Below are 20,748 nucleotides of genomic sequence, written 5' to 3'. Positions count from 1 at the left end.
AACCATGCCTTTGTAGAGAGACCTTAACATTTGTTTCTTCTTCTTTTTTTTAAATACCCCGACTTCTTCTAATAAAGGTGAACTGGTTTCAGAGCCAGAGTCTGTGTGTGGGTTTTTGTATTTGCTTTAAGTTGTTGGGCTGGCAACAACAGAGGAGATCAGGCTGCAGCCAAGAGGTCAGATGGTCTGGAACACTTCAAGTATATATATTCACTGGTCAATTGAATTCACTTAAACTCATGACATTATTTGATAACTCTAAAAAAAATATTTTCATCCTTTGCTTTTACATATCCCAACTCGGTTATTCTGACACTTTCATGCAGATGGAAGTGAATAATGTGCTGTAGCAGGTCTTAATACGAGATGTTTTTGCTGCAGGCACACACGTGCTCGTCTGAAGCCTGAGGCCAACCAGCAAATCACACCACTTAATGTTGCTCCAACCAATGAACCAGATCAAACTCGTTCCCATGTGTTCATAACACACACACATCGCCCTCATGTGGCTGTAACACGTTACTGCAGAACAGGACACAATGTAGTCGACAGGTTATTTGATATTCCTGCAAATATTTGGACACTTACTGAGGTTATACTGCTAAATAAATCCCTGCATGGTGGAAAGAAAAATGTATTGCAGAGGAGTTTGATTTATCTCGTGAAAGTTCCAGTAAAACTTTACATTATTAACACTTGATGAGATGGAACCTCATCAGTAACCCTGACAGAGTCCCCACAGAGCCGCTACATTCCTCAGACTCCGGGTCCACACTTGTCACGGGGGTTTAAAGAGCAGCAGGGTCGCTCACACGCACCTGTCAGTGACGGCTGCAGCTCCGGGGTCACGTGACGGCTGCAGCTCCGGGGTCACGCACTCCTCGCTCCGGATTCGTCCCTGGCTCAGTTCTGATGTGTTTGGTTTCACGTTTATAAAGCTTGGAAAACAGACTCGTCCTGTTTCAACACCCGGATCGATGCTGATGTGGGTGAGAGAGAGTTTCTGAGCTGTTCAGTGAGAGAAGGCCACACACGTGATAAACAAATAAAGAATGGATCCAGAGAATCGCGACCTCATGTCCTTCTGACGCAATTACGCACAAAAAGAAAGCGCACAGCAGCAGCGCATGTTGTATTCGTGGACGTTTACAAAAACATGGTTGTGTCCTTAACTTTCGGTGCAGTTTAACTTGAATTGCATGGTTCAGTTTATCTTCATATCAATTAAATCCATACATATATATTAATATAGCACAAGTGTCAGTGGAGAGGAAATGGGGGACAGAAGGAAATTGGGGAGAGAGAGAGAGAGTATTGGTTGTTACGTCATAATTAAAACAATAGTAGTAGGGATATCAGAACAGTACTTTAAAAGTACACAGTGTTGATGAAGAGGAAATCTGAAGCTTATTCAAACGATGGGCAGTTCAACATGCAGTTGAGAAGTAGACGACAATCTTATGAAAAGGCTTTTAGACCAACATGAGAAATCAGGAGACACACAAATGTTTTGACAAGAAAGGAATGAATTAAACAGGGGGGGGGGATTCAAATGAAGAAAATGAAGGACCTTGGAAATCTAAGGTGTGCCTACAGCAGTTTGATAAAGAAACCGACAAAGGAGAATTGGAGATAGAAATAACTTTTCTGATTTGGAGAGAGGGAAATAAGTTGAGAGTGAAATCCTTGTCTCAGTGAATCAGAGGGATTTGAAAGCTCCTAACCAGATGACGCAGCGTGTCATGCGGTGCTCCTCTGCTAACTGCATGACTGTGTCTAATCATTTCCCGCTCCGGGCCACACCACTGAACAAAACCGCTGTGTTTTCATTTGTCTCTTTTACCATCAGTTCAGCTCATTCGCTCTCGACAACCTCGACTCAGTTTTGGGTCGTGGCTGTAAAAAACGATGACCGCTAAATTGAAAGCTTTGATTTACTACAGACTGCAGACCTCAGTTTACACAGTGTTTAGAGTGAATCTCCTGGTTGGGATATTTCTATCTTGCTTTGAGGGAAGCAGAATCCTCAGACTCAGCACTTGATTGAATTGCTTGCGATTGGCATTTCTGCAGTGCAGGCTGGTATTTTCGAGAGGGAAAAAAAAGGAATCTCAAGGGAATGGATGGAGAAGAAGAGATTTTTTTTTGGACCCACCAGCAGTTGGCTGTTCTCTCTATACCAGCAGGTTACACTGACAGGGAAACACACTCCTGTGGATTTATTAATACGGATAGATGTGACAGTCGCACATAGAACAATCATTTGGCCGAGAGAGAGAGGATCATTAGCGGCTTTCATGTCAAGTGGGCTCTCATGAAAGTCAGCTTACTTTCCTCTGCTTAAAAATGCATCTGGGCCCTCATGGTTTTATACCGGAATCGAGGTTAAGAAGGGCCATGGGGTGGAAAAAGCCACGGCTGCTTGTGGTCTACTGATAAATGATAGAGGAAAAGGGGATTTCAATGTCCCTGCTACTCCCACAAGAGCTGCACAGAAATCTGTTGAAGTTCACAAGATATATTTATAAATATGCACTTTTTGCTTTTTAATTCCAAACAAGTAGTATTTTTATGGAGAATTCGATTGTTGTAAACATCTGAGTTTAATGCACAAAAAGGCATCGTGCAGTTTCTCTAGCTCCGAACCTCCTCTTCACACCAGCCCTCAGGCAGGCAATTGTTCATCTGGAGAAGGATAAAGCAGATCGTGATGGCTGCCTTTCAATAAAGCTTCCAATGTGAACAGATGGCTTTGATTCATGCGGCGGCTCCAGACAGGATCTCCCTCGATGCCTCCTATTTCCTAAATGAGACATTTGTGTGCAAATGTATTGTTTATCAAGTTGTCACCGGTAAATCCAGTAATTAAAAGGAAAGTTGGGCATTTAAATTAAAAAAAGAGGCACAGGTGACGTCTACTTTGGTGTTTTTCTGACTAAGGGTTGAAAATGTCCCTCCCCTCCCCTAATTTTCCTCTTACTCTTCCTCTTCCCCTTCCTCCTCCTCTCCTATCCTCTACTCTTCCTCTTCCTCCTCTATCATATTCTCCCTCTTTTTCTTCCTCTTCCTCTTCCTCCTCTATCCTATTCTCCCTCTTTTTCTTCCTCTTCCTCTTCCTCTTCTCTCCAGGATTTAGTGCTTTCCTTTCATGACATGATATACCATATGTCACATACTCATTCCTGGCACCTTGACTAAGCCTGAGTGATGCTGAATACGTAAATATGCTTGACAAAGACAGAGAGAAAGAAGACAGAGAGAGCGCTGAAGACAAAAACACAACAATAAAACATGTCAAAGGCAAAGTGCAGTTCAGTGATTTGAAAAAAGAACTGAAATAATATCTTGAACACATAAATTTAGCTTCACACCCAGACGTGAAGGAATTTCAGATTTCTTTGAATTCTTTTTTCTGCTCTGAAGCATTACCACCACTAAAGAGATTCTGATTTCACCCCGTGTCTGTTGGGCTGTTTGTCTGTCAGCAGGATTACACGCAGAAAAGTACTGAGCTGATTTCAAAGAAACTTGGTGGAGAGATGGGACATGAGCCGATAAAAAAACATGGCAGGGATCCAAACATACTGGCAATTCCAGAAAAAAAAAATATATCACTCTCTTCAGCATTCCTCAGATAGTAGCTGATAGAGAATAATTCATAGGACTTGATGTTTAGAAGACTGGCATCTCTGAATGTGTTGAATTTGGTGCAGCTAAATTTAATTTATGGAGAGCGTTGGGCCTGAGCAGATGCACTCTCAGAAAATCATGAAGAAGCAGTTGACAGAAAGTCCGACGAAATCCTTCAGTGACACATCTCACCCGCCTCACACCTTATTTGAGATGATGTCTTGAGGATGAAGGTTCAGAGCCTGGTTCGCCCACTGCTGCTCTGCAATAACTAAGGATGAACTTAAGGACTCATTAAGCTGAGCAGGCACAGAGGACTTTATATTTATTATCTAGTTTTGAAATGCCACAGGTTCCCTTTATGTTTATTTTACATTTTCACTCCTAGATGTTAATACATGGTATTTTGTATTTTTCTGAATCAGGTCATGTTTTGTGTCTTTATGTGTCGTAATCTTTTTTTGTGAAAGATACATTTCCATTAATGCCGCGATTATTGGACAAAAAGGTTGTGAGTCTTGAATCTCTACAGAGCGGTGTTCCTCATTTATAAAACACAACCATATTTAAGGTGACTCCTTGTTTCACTTTGACATTTTACACAGTGATAGAGAAGAAAGTTAACAGAATAATGTAATATTAACGAACTATAAAAAACGCTTTGGACAAAAAGACTCTAACAAATCAACATTTAATAAGATCACTGACAGTACATACAGTGTTGCACAATACCAGACACAGATGAGTGTGGGCTGAGGCTGAGGACTACTCGCATAAATTAAATAAAATGAATGACAGTTAAGAAAGCATAAATATAATAATCATGGTATATATAAAATCATATAAAACAGATATGAGGTGGTGTCTAAACAAAGATTGCACATTATGCTACAACGATACTCCCATGTGGTCCTAAAAAAAACAACAACCGATCAAATGTTCTAATGTGAAGACAGTCATAAATAATGAATCAGTAAATAAATAAGAGTTAGTCTTACAGCTGATCTTCAAGGAGGAATCAACAGCTGCTTTTAAAGATGTGACTGAGGTGGTTAAAGTATAAACACGTCTAATACAGTAATCCAGGGAATCGGGACACATTCGTAATGATTAGAATATGAGGATGAGGAATAACAAGTACAACGGTCCTACAAAGCAAATGTCCTAGAACTGTATTGCCATACAAAAGATTGGCAGAAGCACTTGGCATGGTTTGGGTGTTGGGAGTCGATCTCAGGAGTTGACTCTGAATAATGAAGAGGAGTCAGGGGACAGCAGTGAAAACATGTCACATGTCAGAGGTTTCTACTGCTTTCATTTGTCAGTTTCAGAGGTTTGTGGGTGTTGATTTATTTATGTGTTTACAAGGGAAATGACACAAATCAATGCAATGAACAGGACTGACTAAGACACACATCTTCATTATTGATTGTGACCATACACTGAAAATAAAGATGGAAGAAGCAACACAAACTTTGACCTCTAGGTTCTAATCAGGTCATTCTTGAGTCCAAGTGAATGTTAGCGTCAAACGTAATGAAATTCCCTTCGGGTGTTATTGATATATCACATTCATGCTCATGCGGTCACTTGATCATTGACCTTTGAAAATTGAATCAGTTCATTTTTAGGAAAATGTATTTGATGACTATGCACTTGGACTATTTAGTTTGGTCCATGTCACAGGGCAGGATTTATGACCTATTCAGCAGCCATCCACAAGGGGGCGAGTGAGACTGGCTTCACTTTTGGGAAGCTGTCATGTCGTCCATCTTTATATACAGTTTATGATTGGGACGCTGTGGTATTGTCTTCTTTATAATATATGAGTATCGTTAAACTATTAATTGAAATATTGTTTATAAATATAGAGATATTTAATGATATGAAGACTTATAAAATAAACACATTAGTTGTAATGACACCTTAGCAGGAATAAGTTTACATTAGGAATACTGTGTGTTTGCAGTTAGAGGTAGCTCCCCCACACCAAACACAGATAAACTCACAGTATCTTCTCCGCCTGCGACTTTAGACAAAGCTACATCACTTAAACCCTCCACGTTTTTTCTTCTCAGGTCCGTGTGAACCTTCATCACTTCAGGGCTACTTTGCTGTAAGACATAATCAAAATGGGACATAATGACTCACACTGTATCTCAGGAGAGGACAGTGAGCACTACGCTTCCCTTGGTCTTCTTGAGGATGTCCACAGCTTCAGCGTGAGTCACCCCCTCCAGGCAGTGTCCGTTCACGGCGATGATCTGATCTCCGGGTTTCAGCCGGCCGTCAGCTATGGCCGCCCCCTGCGGAGAACAAAGACAAGTCCATCACCGTGTCTGGATTAAAGATCACAAGCTGTTGAAAACTATGTGTCAACACATATGAGAAGTGTGGACACCCGAGAACATGATAATGCCATAATAAACTACTATATATCCATCCATCCATCGCTCTACCCATCCTCCATCTATCAATCCGTCCGTCCATTATCGATACTGCTTATCCTTTAAGGGGTTGATGGAGCTGGAGCTGACCACAGCTGATTCTGAGCAAGAGGCAGGGTACTATAGATTTATTATGCAATTGAGATCATTCATTTTATATATTTATTGTAATTATATTACTTCATAATGTAATGAGATAGAATTACTGCAGTACATTTTTTAGTATAATATAAATAGTGCTGATAAAAACCTTTTTTATTACTTAAACGTTAACAATTTTTTGTTGTTGTTTTAGACAGAAAATAATAATAAAACAACAGTACAGTAAAGCAACAACCACAGCCAGACACTATGGAATCCATACACTTACATCCGTACTGTCTAACAGACATAACAAGACTTTATTCTGCACCCTTTGTTGGTAATTATAGCGTACCCTCATCTCCTATGTGAACACAGATGCTTTGTAGCTATAACTGATATCCTGAACCAGGATCCCTGCTGGAGAGCTCTCCCCGGAGGACGTGATCTCACCTTGTTGAAGACGGTTTTGATGTAGATGGGCAGGTCTCCGTGGGGACTGCCGAACCCTCCCACGATGCTGAAGCCCAGGCCCGAGGAGCCTCTCTCCAGGGTGATGGTCTTATACATGCGGGCGCTGTGGGATGCAGAGACAATAGGTAGCTGTGTTGCTCTGCAGTGTGTGAATGAGCATTCGAAAGTGTCTGATCTCAGCCGAGCAGGTAATAGGTGAGAAAACAAAGGTGAAGTTCTGTGGAAATCATTTCTGACACCTTTTCCAAACTCCAGTACTCGAGAGTGAGCCTTCTCAACCTCAGTGTTGCCTGGTTTGCAGCAAGAGGTACTATTTGTACTATTTTCAAATGGCTTATTTATTTGATGTCAAAAGACCTAATTTTCACCATGGAATCATTTTTTGTAGAGAAATCTCACAAAGTAGAAGTTTCCCAACATTACAACATCCCTTGTCTCGATGCTTCTGGTTGCACTTCCGCGCTGTTGTCAAGGGGACGGGGGTTATGTCCTCATTCGGTGTGTAAACCAGGAGGATGGTAGCATAAAAACAGGAGGGAGAACAGGAGGAGAGTCTTACCAGAGGTTGTTGTGGGAGCAGGGCAGGCTGCTTGGTTGGCCTGACGACTGCGCACGGACATCACTGTTGTCCTTTGTGCTGCACACACCTGAACCTTCTGCCACCTATACACACATACACATGGAAAAAACTATGTGGAAATGTGGAGAAGGATAAACATAATTTTAAAGCACAACTGAGTAAGAGGATTTCTTATTGCTGCATTAATATCTTCATGCCTCTGGTAATGTTCATGCAATGGGAGCACTACAAATAATAATAGACCTATGATTTGTTTTTACTCAATGCAATGATTCCATCTTCCTTACAAATTTCCCCTTTTCTCTCATCATGAGAGTCTCGTGCAACACAAAAGCTCATCAACACGGAGGCAAACTTTGTGACATTTGTCTGACACACTTTTGTTACTGTAAGTGACGGCTGCAGGAGCCATGGATCTGATTTGAACTTTTACAGTTTATATTCTTCCTGAGCAGTAGGGGGAGTGTGCAAGTAAGTGAAAATGTAAGTTCAGCTGATGTGTAGAGAGCAGCAGTAGAGGCAGTTTTTTTTTTTTCTTGGACTGATTTATTTTTCCTGTCTGTATGGATATCTTATTCAAAGTGATGGATTTCACTGAATTTGATATTCAATTCACACTTCGCAGCTTAAGTATTGAACTCAGTCACTACAGACTGCTGAACGTATTCCTCATTTCATTTCAGTTTCTTGTTAAAGACTTATGTTGGAGCTGCATGTTTGTTAAATGTCAATAATATAAATCTTATAAAAATCGTATTGATCAATACGAAGCAGGAGCTGACAGAACATATCTTAGTCAATCACAGACTTTGTACGTAGATAAACAGGTGAGTGTCTGTGGCCTCACCTGCAGGCTGATGGTTCCAGTGGCGTTCTTCAGCAGAGCTCCGGCCTGGACGTGGGTCATTCCCTCCGTGGAAACGTCATTGACACTGAGCAGCTTGTCTCCTGTCTGATGGACACATCAAAACTCAATCTGTTATTTTCATGAGTAAACACTGCTGAGTTAGATTAATCCCGGAAGTGAATTCATCCTGAACTATAACCACTAAATTCCAACACCAAGCCTTACCTCAACTAAAAGTACTTTCTTAAATTTAGGATGTTTTTAGATGCAAGATAAAAATGTACCTTGGCTAAGGTATGCCCTCTCTATGTGCCTGTCTAATTACAATTATGTACTAACTTTATTGTTTTTATTTCTATATCTAGTTTTCCTTTATATCTAGATGGATCATGAAGGTTCAGGTGATTGCTTACAACCAAGGTACGTGATCTATACGTTTGAACGAAAACTAATTCAATAAATATAGTTCAGAGCCTTCTCTTATGGAGCTCTATAATTATGGAGCTCCATACTCTCTTTAATCATCTCGGTGGCTTTACCTCCAGCAGCTACAACATGAACTTGCTGCTTACACAGACACTCCTGTATTAATCATCTAATGATGTTGTGTTTAAGGTCATAGTATTCAGAAAGACAGGACCAGTACCTTTACTTTACTTATGGAGGTTTAAATAAGTAGAATTTTTAGTGCAGGACATTTACTTGTACTGGGTTATTTTTACAATGCTTTACTGGTACTTTTATTGAGATATCTGAGTACTTCTTCCACCACAGAAAATGTTTTTCCCCAGAGATGTGGTAACGAATACATCAACTCTCATGGACACACACGTACGCACACAGTCACGCACACAGACAGGTGCACAAACACGGGCACTCACCTGTAATAGCTGTGTTTTGGCAGCCAGTCCATTGGTATCCATGGTAGCAATAAAAAGAGGTACGTTGCCATGGGGACTGCCCACTCCTCCTGCAACACTGATGCCCAGGGAGTCACATGGATCCTGTGGTCATGCCACACACACATTATACAAACTGTTAGACAACACGTCACATCCACACCTAGTGTCATATGAGCCAGGGGTCCAACCAGTTAGGAGGCTATATAAATATATATATACATATGTATGTTTGTGTGTTAATACATATAAACAGTATATCAAACTAGAAATCATAATTGAAGGTGTAGAGAACAAAAGCACTAGGAGGTCAAAAAAAATATTTTTTTCAAAAGGTAAACATTAAAAATATTTAAGAAATTCAATATGGCGCACAAATAAAACAATAATTGACAATTATATACAGATTGGATTCTCTACCTTTTGTATTATTACTTTTCTGACGTCAGGGAAGTCTTGAAATGCTGTGGAAGGAGCGAGAGAGAGAGCTTGTGTTTGCATTAAGATGGTAACAGCATAACTTTTAAACAAAATGAATTCTATAGCATTTAAAAGCCTTAATTTGAATCTACTTAATAAACAGAATTTATCTATTTTGCTTCCAGACTTGACTGCCACTCACTACAGCTCCCTGCTTTGTTATTCGACTCCCTCTGGTGGCCGACAGAAGCATCACATCCACTCGAGGGCGTCAGGGTGGAGCAGTCGGAGTCTTCACTCTGGATAAAACACAACTTAAAGTATTCCTAGGTTCACAAAGTACTAACGTTAAAACACAGCATACGAGTAACAGTTAAACTAATGACTACGATATCCAGGAAAGTCTGGACTCAGTTGATACATTGCAAATCAGACATAAATCAGTATAGGGCAAATAAACATCTGAAAGCTTCTAGTGTCTGTTTTCCTGTCACTGTTTAGACAAAGACATCCAGGAGAAGCAGTGTACCTGGCTCCGCTGTGAGTACTGCACCCCCGCTTTAAAACGAGCCACCTCCAGATGAACCACTCCACTGTAACTCTGAGAGAGAAGCGACACATCGCACATGAGAGCAGGAATCCATACAACTTCCCACTGTTCCCAAGTGTTAATTTGTTTCTACACTCTTTGTAAACGTGCAAGTGAGAATAATTCAGACCTGCAGCAGCTTCTGTGCGTGTTCCTGTGACGCTGCGCGCACATCCTCCTCGTTGATTGACAGGATCTGGTCACCTAGCAACAAACTGCCATCTGAATCTGCTACGCCTCCTCTGATGATATCTGATACAAAGATGCCCGTGTCATTACTGTAGGGAGAAAACAGAGGTCACAAAGTGCGTCTGCTCCACGCTCATAAAGGAAATGATGTGACCTGTAAACCTGCTGCTTTGCATAATGTCACACTTGTTTGTGCAAACACGCTAAGCTGCATGAAAATCTGCACCTAAACTCTTCAGAGATAATGTGTCCTGTGCACTGTGACGCTTATATCACACCTACTTAACCGTTATGGTGATTATTGGATGCTTTAAGGGTGTGTGATTTCATTATGTTTCTCTCGCCTAATTCTTACAATAATTATCCATGTTTCTATAAAGTCCTTGACCTTTAACAGAGTAAAGGCCCTAAGGTTCAAGACTTCGAACAAAAGAAGTTGAACTTGACAGAATTGTTTCTACCAAAGATATTTATTATTTTTCAAGCTTAGCATGACTTCAGGAGGTTAAAATAAAACCTTTCCATAACTTAGATTTAAAAAATATACTTGACAAATTTTAATGTAAAATGGAACCAAGTGATGTTAAATCTAAAAGAAATGTAACCAGTATATATATAACTATGACATAAAACAAATTCATCAATAAATACACAGAGCTTAAAAGAATAATAACTAATAATTGTTTTGTTTTATATATAATTACACTTTCAGACAACATAGATATCGTTCTAGATTCATATGAGCTCACCATGACCTCTGACCTTTGACCAGTGAAATCTAATCAGCTAATCTGAGAGTCCAGGCAACAAATAGCACAAATTCCCTAAAGACAGATTTGAGAGATCATGTTCAAGAGGCTAAAATCATGTGTGGTGAGGTCATCAAAATCCAATCAGTCCAACAGAATGTTTGTACCATTTCCTCTAAGGTGTTCTTGAGATATCATGTTCCCAAGAATGTGACGGACAGACGGACCAATTGAAAACGTACTTTGCCAGAAATTAGCCAGAAAATCTGCATTCAGGTATTAACATGAACCCTTTCTGCTCAAATCCACTTGTGTTTGTTCAAACTATATTAATATTCTGCAAAGTAATTAACCAACTAACTTCAACTTCCATAATAAAAAGTGGAAAGTGATTAGGATCGGGCTGTTGCTGCATTGTTTCCGTAAATAGTCTCCTGATTCAGCAAGTATATGGCCCCGTTTCATTTCTCACCTGTTTCTCATCCTCACAAGGTGTTTGAGCTGAGCAAGCCTCGTGTTTACACTCATGTCTAATTAATAAAAACAATGAAGCTTGTGGATGTCTTCATGATTCTCCTCCACTGGTTTGAATTGACTAAAGCTCTCAAACACCAGAGCAGATCCTGTTTTAATCCAGGCTCTGAAACTGAAACTAATTCTTCATTCTTTAGTTTTGTAAAGTGATAATTTGGCTAAATTGCAACACTTTGGATTTGTACTGCAACGTCCCATGTCATCTAACTTATAGTTCAATTTGTATGTCTGCCCCAATCCTGAAGCAGCAATGGGCCGCCCCTTTAACATGAACGTATACTGGACATACTTTGCTTTTAAAAAACATTTTAGTTTTTTTAATGTTTTTTCCAGAGACCCCCAGACTTTTGCTGTCTAGGCTTTCAAGGGGGTCTCGTGTGTCAATTAAGGGGACCCCAAAGACCACCATGTATTTGGCACCCAGTCTTTACCTTTTCCCCACTGTGGTGAACCCGAGCCCCTCTCCAGGACGCGGCCTGAGCTCCATGCTGAAGACGTCCCACAGGTCCTCCTCCCTGTACGCCTCCTGGTGCCTGAAGACGCGCAGGCAGACCCGTTGGGTGGTGAGCCGCAGCACGCCAAGAGCTTCGTCGTGAGTCGCCTGCCGCAGGTCTATGCCGTTTACCTGGGAGGACGTGAGGGGGGGTAAAGAAATGTTGATCAATGTCTGCTGTCCATATATTCAAAGAGATAAGAGTAAAAATAAGAAATACATGCAGTAATTCAGTAAAGCTGTGGTTTTGATTTGTATCACTATAATTATATAAACAAAAATATATTCTTTAGTCATGTGGCCACAAAAATAAGGTTCTGTTGCTGAGAATGGGGAAAAAAGTAGCTGGAGCAGTACTATTAGTTTCTCAATCATGTTTTTATCTCATTAAGCATAGTAAAAATTCTAATATTAATACATTTATTTGTACAGCACTCATCTAAACGATAATAGAATACCAAAATGTGATATTTGTGTGTACTCATACTACCTCTAATATCTGGTCTCCAGCCTGCAGCCGTCCATCTCTCTGTGCTGCTCCTCCATCATTCACTTCATGGATTACTACTGCCCCCTGGTGGAAAAATAAGACAGCACTCTCATTATAAGAGACACCTCCACTGAAATCGTGCTCTATCAGAATCCACACTTTTACACTTAATATTTCACAATACGCTTTCCATTCACAGATAAAAGGTGATAAATAATACTGAAAATACAGTAAATAATAAATGAATGATTGATAAAATGTTGAGTTTGACAGAAACAACAAAAATCTATTTAGTTTTATGTTGAGTAACAGATGTCATTCAGCGGTTCCTACCAGCAGAGTGTCACATCCTCCAACAATGCTGAGGCCCAGGCCCACGCTCCCTTTGCAGATCTCTATCGTGCTTTCCCTGCCCGCTACGACCGGGCAGCTCACAGGGTCAGAGGTCGTGGGCGCAGATCCCAGCCCATCAGACCGTCCTGTGGCAGAGGTGTGTCTGGTATTGAGGGACGGAGAGGAGGAGGAGGAAACAGGGAGGGTTTGGGACGGCACGGGAGAGGTGGAGCAGGGATGGGAGAGGGGTGAGGGGTGAGCGAGAGTGGAGGAGGAGGGGGAGAGACTGCTGGAGCGTCTGATGGAGAGCTTGACAGTGACCCGATGTTTGAGAATCAAACTGGACACCTGGACAAGGAGACGACAGGCAAGTCATAAATCATTAAATCAGGATGACCTTGAACTACACATCGCATGTGTGTGTGTGTGTGTGTGTGTGTGTGTGTGTGTTATACCTTCTCCACCGACAGTCCAGCTACATGTTCATCACCCACTGCTATGATTGTGTCTCCAGTCATTATCCTGCCGTCCTGCATACACACAGAAACATGAATAAACTAGAATGATAGAAGAGCCCATATCTCCACCAATTCTCCTCAAAGTCAACCGAACTGCACCAAATTACACCCACTCATAGATATCAGTTCCCCCCAAAATCCATTACTAATTCTCTGGAAAAGGGTGAAAAAAAAACTTTAAGAAAATGAAAGGTAGTAGTAGACATGAAAATGATATTTAGCAAGAGAGGAATGAATGATATTGAAACTGTTGAGATATTGTTATTGCAGACTGTAAAGAAACTGAATTCCTTTACAAGCCACATATAATAGTTGCTGACAAAGATGGAGATAATTGCGATTAAATGCTACTGATGGTGCCACACCTTACTGGCTGTGCCGTGCTGGACCAGAGACCTGACCACCAGTCCATCCTTAGAATCACCTTCTGCCAGGCAGAGGCCAAGACCTGCATGATCCTGGAGGTAGAGGAGATTACAACTTTGACATCTTACCAAGAATTTGTGGAGCTAACAGCAGTTTCAGTAGATCTTTTTGTTAATATCGTATTTTTTCCTCTCCTATAACAATTCCTCTTGTACGTTTTTACGACAATAAGATTCTGTTTAAGCTCAATCATTAGTTTGAACTCTGCTGTGGTTAATACCGAGATGCACTGATGTGACAGTACCTGAGGTAGGATGACCTGCTGGATGTCACTGGACAACGCTCCACGCTCTGCAGAGTCAATCTGGGAGTCGACCGTGTCCTCACACTCTGATCTGGATTCCTGGGCCTTTTGACTCTGAGCTTTATTCCTTGTAAAACAACACAACAAAGTACTGTTATCCCTGAGCTGGTCAACACCTATGTATAGTAAAAGATCAGGAAGAAAAAGCCGTATAGAAAATCACCTGATGAGGATGATCTTGACTTTAGACGGAGCGCTGTTGATGAGGGTGGAGGCATTCTGGTGACTGCGACCGTACAAGATCTGACCATTGATCTAGAAGAAAAATAACATTTTCTGTCCTTACCTCATCCGTCTCCACATTAATCTGTCTTTGTTCCATCTTCGTCTCCCTCCCCCTCTCTGTCTCGCCCGTCAGCTTCCCCTCTCCCTCGCTTTCTCCTCCTCATCTCTATTTCACAGCTTGTCATTGCAAGAATCCAACCATCTCTCAAATGCTAATTTGTCAGATAGATCATCTGTAACCGACCATGCCTTCCACCCACAAACCGCTGCTCTCCCTCTGCTGCTCTGAGTTTTTGACTCTGGTACTTTGTCTCTCTCTGTAGGACTCCAACCTTTTCCTGGCCCTTCTCTCACCCGTTCCCATTCCTTCTCCTCTTTACCTCCAGTAGCTCGTCTCCAACCCGTATCCTTCCGTCTAAGCCGGCGGGACCTTGAGGGTCTACATCTGCCACAAAGACGCTCATGCGGGCCCTGGAGCCGTCCTTGTTCCCCGTGAGACTGATTCCCAGGCCCTGAGCCGCGGGGTCCTTCTCCAGCTCGATCATGTGCAGCTTCCCTGACAGGCTGCCGTAGCGCTGCAGCATCTTTTCTGAGAGAGTCAGAGTTAGAAGAAAGAAAACCAGGAGGCCATTAGAAAGAGGATATGGTACTAGGCAAAAAAAAATGGTGAGATGTTACATGTAATGACTGACAGTGAGGAGAGGAAGCATAATACCCTAGAGGCGCTTGTGTGTGTGTGTGTGTGTGTGTGTGTGTGTGTGTGTGTGTGTGTGTGTGTGTGTGTGTGTGCATGTGTGCGTGTGTGTGTGCTGGTTCACTTATGTGTGCATAGGGGACCTTCCATTGCTGCAGTGAGTAAAAGTAGGAATTGATTCATTTTGAGCAATAGTTCTTTCAGGGAAAAAAAAAGCCAACAATCTTAAGTTCTCATCCGAAAACTAAAACCCTAATGGTCTCTCCCCCATGAACATACTGCTCTCAAAGCTGTTATGCTCTTATCTATCAACACTTGCACATTAAAGCTTGGGCTTGGCCAACTGGCTTCACATGTGAGTAGTATGGAGACAGTATTTGCTGATATGACTTCCTGTGACTTTATGACAATGATCTTTTTCTTGCTATGTATAGCAAAAACTCTTGTGGCCTGCATGTGTGACTGTGGCTACTACAAAACCGCCACATATGTCCTGATCCCGACGGCTTTGGAGGACGCCTGTTTGTTTGTGGGACGTCTCTACGATGCGGACTCACTCCTGCCCCTGTCGCCCTCGTCTCCGGCTGCTGCTGCTGCGACAGTCCCGGTGCTCCTTCGATCCTTTCTCTCGGTGGCTGGCGAAGGTACCTGGGGAGAAGTTTTGCATTATTGAACAGGCAGTGTTGGAGATGCCTCAGGGGTCCTCCAGGCATGAGTTGGACTATCCCTGAGGCTTGCTCAGTGTGCTTGATGTAGCAGTGAGGAAAAACTGACGAACAGAATGAATTAATGAACACAGTTTTAATGTCAGCTAAAAATAACATGAAAGATGACCAGAATCATGCATTATTTTGTAACCAACTTGGAAGTGCATGGAAAAAGAACTTCAAAAGAATGTACTGTCTATTTAGAGAGTTATGCATCTCCATCAAAGAGAAAAACAAAGGGCTTTAACAAACAAGGTAGCTGCAAGGGACTTTGAACTATAAGGGTTTTATCCACAAATATGCACGTTAATTACATTTTTTGGAAGTGGGCTTAGTGCAAATGCTAATCCCTGGCTTCTTTTAAGATGCCCTGGACCCATGATAATGCACACACATACACAAACAATAATGTACTAACCTTAAAGGGGGTGGGGATGAAGGGGTTTGAAGGGGAGAGACTAAGGAACAAACCACGGCAGGACTCTGCTTCCTACAATCATGAGGGGAAACACAAATATAGTTCTATATGCATCACTAACAAAAACAGAAATCTACCCGCTCAAAAAAAACCTTTAAAGCTGCTTCAATCATTTTGGAATACCATGTGGGCGTCGATGACTCATCACTCTATGTATAGAGTATACATAACATTCCCTATACATTAGGGCCATAAACAGTCAAACAACTGTGTGGGAACAGAAACAGAGAAAAAATTACTTCACAGCTTCTCATCTGTTCGTAAGAAATCTGAAGAAACAGTCAACGCTTTTAAGGCACAAAAAGTAACTGAGGCTCTTTGATTCTGTGTCGCTGTAAACATGTTTATTTAAGTTCATTTTTTACATTAGAAAAGGGGAAGTACTAGAAATACATCAAAAAGAAACATGCCTCTGTCAACCAGCGCAGTTTCAGTCTACGTTAGGGATGGGGGAAAAAATCGATTCTGTTACAGATCGCAATTCTTGTGAATGACGATTTAAAATCGATATGCTGCCTCCCAAATCGTTTTTTTTTTTTTTAATTGTTTTTTATTTTTTTTATTTTTTAAAAACATATTTATTGGTTTATACGGGGGGGATATATGGGGGGAGCAACATCACCCCAGAGCATGCTGACCAGCTCTTGTTTTTGCACAAGAATCTAAACATACCCAAGCACTAGCATTGCATCGGCTACATGCAAACAACAATAGCCTACTTTTTGTTTATTTCAAAGTTTATATTTTAAGTAAACTTTTATTCATTCTATTTAATTTACCTTTTATTTATTGTTTAAAAGTAGCCTAAGTGACATACATTTCTTAAGCTGTCAGTTTGTGTGCAGTTGACAGGGGCTATACAATAATAGGGCACATCTTATTTATTTTCTTTATTGGCTGCCCGGCAGTCATTAAGTTAATGTTAATATTTGAAATAAAACTGGTAAAGCTCTAATTGAATTTGACTGTGTTGTATTTGAAGGTATGATTCAACAGTTTTCCATGGTCCAGTACTTAAAAAAAAAATAACCAAAAGAAATCCCAGGAAATCGTAATATCGAATCGCAATACTTACCGAATCGCAATACCCACAGAAATCGCAATACATATCGTATCGCCACCTAAGTATCGTGATAGTATCGTATCGGGAGGTCCCTGCCGATTCCCGTCCCTAGTCTACGTACATGTTCTTTCCCACATGTGAGGACAGTGTGACCTTTGAACTCTTAATCATAACCCGTTCATATTTGAATCAAAGTCACGTCTGGTCAGAATTTAAAAAAAATTCCCTGAAGGTAGACATGAGATAGAATGTTCATGTTTTCATGTTTTGGGAGGTCACTGTGACATTGACCTTTGACCGCCGAAATCTAATCAGATAACCTGTGGTGTCTGGATGATCATTTGTGCTAAATTCGAAAGGGGGTTTCTAAGGTGTTCCTGAGAGAATGTGTTCACAAGGCAAAACAAGTTTTGTGAGATCAAATTAATCTTGACCTTTTATCTGGTTGAATCTGGTTATCCTCAAGTAACGGTGACTGTTTGTGACAGATTTCATGATATTCAGTATTTTTCGTCCTGATACATTGATCACAGTAACCTTGACACTAAAATCTAATCACTTCATTTTTGAGTCCAAGCAAACGTTTGTAGTAAATTTGGAGGAATTCCATTTTCATTTTCTGTTGTTGAGATATTGTGTTCACAACAACAGGAGGCCATGTGACCTTGACCTTTGACCACCAAATTCAAATCAGTTTATCTGTGAGAAAATTTGTACTGAATTTGAAGGAATTTCCTCTGGTGACCAGCTGTCACGGTGAGATAAAAAAGTATTACTATCTCAAAGCTGGAGTTAGTGTTACCTTGGTGCCGTGTGAATTGGGTTGGGATGTTGGAGTTGGTCTTTCATGGTTGGTGAGTATCGGAGACTGTGGGTGAAGAAGAAAACACGGAGTAGGCAGATGAATATCTACATGACTGTGAAACATAGACACTTGAAATGCTGCGCCCAATATGATAAGATTTACACAATACCACATAAGTTTTGCAGTATAAGATAAATTTGTCCAGCGATATCTAGTAATTGCAATGCTACAAAGTTCTGATGAAGCGGTCCAACAGAATAAAACTGCACCCTCTCTCTGCATATACTGAGTCATGGGATTCAGTGTGAACAAAAATCTGAAAACCTCAAGATACTGAAATTCCACAAAATGGAAAGTATTCGTAAAATATCTGCTTATCCGTAGCACAGTACCTTTTACCGCAGTAGAAATATACAGGTTCTTTCCCTTTATTGCTGTATTTGAAGATGTAGTACCTGAGATCTGTGTTGTCCAGACTGGACCAGAAAGACCACAGTGTCTCCAGCCCTGCGGATGGCCTCCACTGCCTGCTCATGGCTGGCGTCTCTTAGGTCCACACCACACACCTTAGCAAAGTAAACCCACATAACAGATATTGGACATAGACATGCGGCAAAACTGAGGTACGCAGTATGGATAGAATCTTTTACATTGATCGGAAACAAATTGAAAAGTGTTTGATCAATTGTGTACATCATTTTACACTGATCTACGTAGATAAACAGAAACAAAAACAAAATTGCAAAATCATTTTATTCCTGTAAGTGTGTGTGTGTGATACCAAATTATGTTATTGTTTTTTTAAATATTCTTCTTTCTTGTTCTAGCTCGTTCCTTTTTTAATTCTCATTAGTGTGTTCATCTTGGGCACCACTCAAATTCATGTTTCCATGTTTCAATGCCTAACCCTTACCCGAACCTAAACCTAATTCTAACTCTAAAACCAAGTCTCAACCCCGAAACAGCCCATTAAAAGTAAGTCGGAACATTTTGGCTGATCCTCACTTTCCCAAATGTCCTCACTCTGTAGGTTGTGGGTCCACACAAAGATGTCTGTACAAATACTTACACACACACACACACGTACACACACACACACACACGTACACACAGACACACACACACACACATACTTCCAGTATCCTGTCTCCAGTCCGGAGGGTGCCATTATCTGCTGCCGGGCTGTTGGGGCTGATGTGCTTGATGAAGACTCCCCTCATCATCTCTCCACTGCTCAGTCTGCGGCCCATGCCTCTGCCTCCCATTATGCTGATACCCAGGGATTGGCCTGGTGCTCGCGTCAGCTGAACACTGCAACACAAAGCAGGATACAAGGAACATCCGCACACATTATAGAACTGTAAATCCTTTGTATATATGAATGATGAATTCCAGTCTTCTGGATGCCTGATGAAGATCTACTCGGTTTTGAGCTACTTCTGCAAAAATGTACAAAAAGGAGAATTAATCCTATAGGTTTTTCCCTTTTTTTCTCCTCAGTCTTCGTCTATCCACTGCTCAGGACTGTGGATAGAGTTTCAGAGATTAAGTCAAAAAAACAAGAGAATAATTCCAATGAGAGACACACAAAAGCTGGTCTTTGCATTCAGTGCAGCTTATGTGATTTATCCAAGCAGGATACAGTCATAAATGCATTAAGTACAGGGTGGAAAAGAGTCGCTCTCCCTGGGCCTAAGAAGCAGGAATAGGCTTGTGTGTGCGCTGTGCTGTTCGACCCCTGCTGCGAACATAACCTGAACACACTAGGATTCTGCTAAGCCTTCTCTGGCACTGAGGATAGAGGACACCACGGGCAGAGCGTTAAAAAGAAGATGGAAACGGAGAATCTGAATAAAAATCTAATCACAAAGAAAAGACTTAGCTGCTGACATCACTGATTCACTAACCTCCTAGGGTAATCCCAGGACACCAAGGTGGTACAAGGAGGGAACTCCGCATCGCCCTCCTCGTTACCATCCACCTTTATCTCCACCTCCAGCGTCGGTACTTTCCCATCTGCACTAATCTTGTCCTTTCCTTCTCCTTTAGTCTCTTGAGGTAGAGACTTAGGAGGCTGCCAACTGATGCGGAATAAACATGCAAGTAGAAATAACGTGGAATTAATTGATGTTGAATGGATAAACCAGATCCATCATTATAAATTCTAATTTAGATTTTTGTCCTGAATTCATTTATTTTACGCCACAGGTTTTCAAAAAAATTAGATAGTTTGATGATGTCGTAACAAAGCATTGGATTCTGGTTTTATTCACGTTAGGCAAAAAGTCCACTATGAGTGAACAAAAACCACTAACTGGCTAACTACCTAATTGGCTAACAGTGTCCTTCTTTGTAGATCATTGTTATAGCAGAGTTAGTTTATTTAGATTCAAGTGCAGATAATAATCTATGTCTGAAGACACAAATAGAGGGAAATGTATTGGCAGCATTTTTTTACATTTGAAGTTTATTACATATAGTGTATAAGCAGCTTGTCACTGCCTTACCTCCTTGTAAAATAAATGTCTTTGTGAATTGACTATCGATTTGTCAAGAAAACTAAATCTGAAACTTCAGCTTTGAAAAATGTACATAGAGATTTTCTATTATTTAATCGTCTAATAATCTAAAAATCTGTCCAGTGAAAGTTAAAATGATCATTATTCATTGCAGCCTTCAGTCTGAGAGTAAAATAACGTTCGACTTGATCACGCTTTTTTTTTTGTCGAAGCCTGATTCACTCTGACACAGTGACACATTGCCAATAGCGAGT

The 20,748-nt window shown here is 41.0% G+C and overlaps 1 protein-coding gene across 1 annotated transcript in view; it reads right to left on the bottom strand.

The window, feature by feature from the left end:
• Positions 1–5,789: 5,789 nt before the first annotated feature.
• The window catches only part of LOC133026230 (multiple PDZ domain protein-like), a 37,339-nt gene continuing 22,380 nt past the window's right edge, over positions 5,790–20,748 (bottom strand). Inside the window, exons 21-43 of the mRNA XM_061093099.1 lie at positions 19,883–20,056; positions 19,109–19,286; positions 18,431–18,541; positions 17,973–18,038; positions 16,048–16,119; positions 15,480–15,570; positions 14,609–14,817; positions 14,167–14,258; positions 13,944–14,070; positions 13,639–13,731; positions 13,211–13,285; positions 12,756–13,103; positions 12,423–12,506; positions 11,871–12,064; positions 10,098–10,245; positions 9,908–9,979; positions 9,581–9,677; positions 9,379–9,422; positions 8,941–9,063; positions 8,060–8,164; positions 7,192–7,295; positions 6,612–6,735; positions 5,790–5,936 (exon numbers count right to left, since the gene is read on the bottom strand). Coding sequence (XP_060949082.1) covers positions 5,790–5,936; positions 6,612–6,735; positions 7,192–7,295; positions 8,060–8,164; positions 8,941–9,063; positions 9,379–9,422; positions 9,581–9,677; positions 9,908–9,979; positions 10,098–10,245; positions 11,871–12,064; positions 12,423–12,506; positions 12,756–13,103; positions 13,211–13,285; positions 13,639–13,731; positions 13,944–14,070; positions 14,167–14,258; positions 14,609–14,817; positions 15,480–15,570; positions 16,048–16,119; positions 17,973–18,038; positions 18,431–18,541; positions 19,109–19,286; positions 19,883–20,056 — 2,878 coding nt within the window. The remainder of the gene's footprint in view (positions 5,937–6,611; positions 6,736–7,191; positions 7,296–8,059; positions 8,165–8,940; positions 9,064–9,378; positions 9,423–9,580; positions 9,678–9,907; positions 9,980–10,097; positions 10,246–11,870; positions 12,065–12,422; positions 12,507–12,755; positions 13,104–13,210; positions 13,286–13,638; positions 13,732–13,943; positions 14,071–14,166; positions 14,259–14,608; positions 14,818–15,479; positions 15,571–16,047; positions 16,120–17,972; positions 18,039–18,430; positions 18,542–19,108; positions 19,287–19,882; positions 20,057–20,748) is intronic.

Source organism: Limanda limanda, chromosome 2 (genome assembly GCF_963576545.1).
Source record: "Limanda limanda chromosome 2, fLimLim1.1, whole genome shotgun sequence".
NCBI lineage: Eukaryota > Metazoa > Chordata > Actinopteri > Pleuronectiformes > Pleuronectidae > Limanda > Limanda limanda.
Note: the sequence above shows the minus strand (reverse complement) of the source record. Positions and strands in the feature narration are given on the sequence as shown.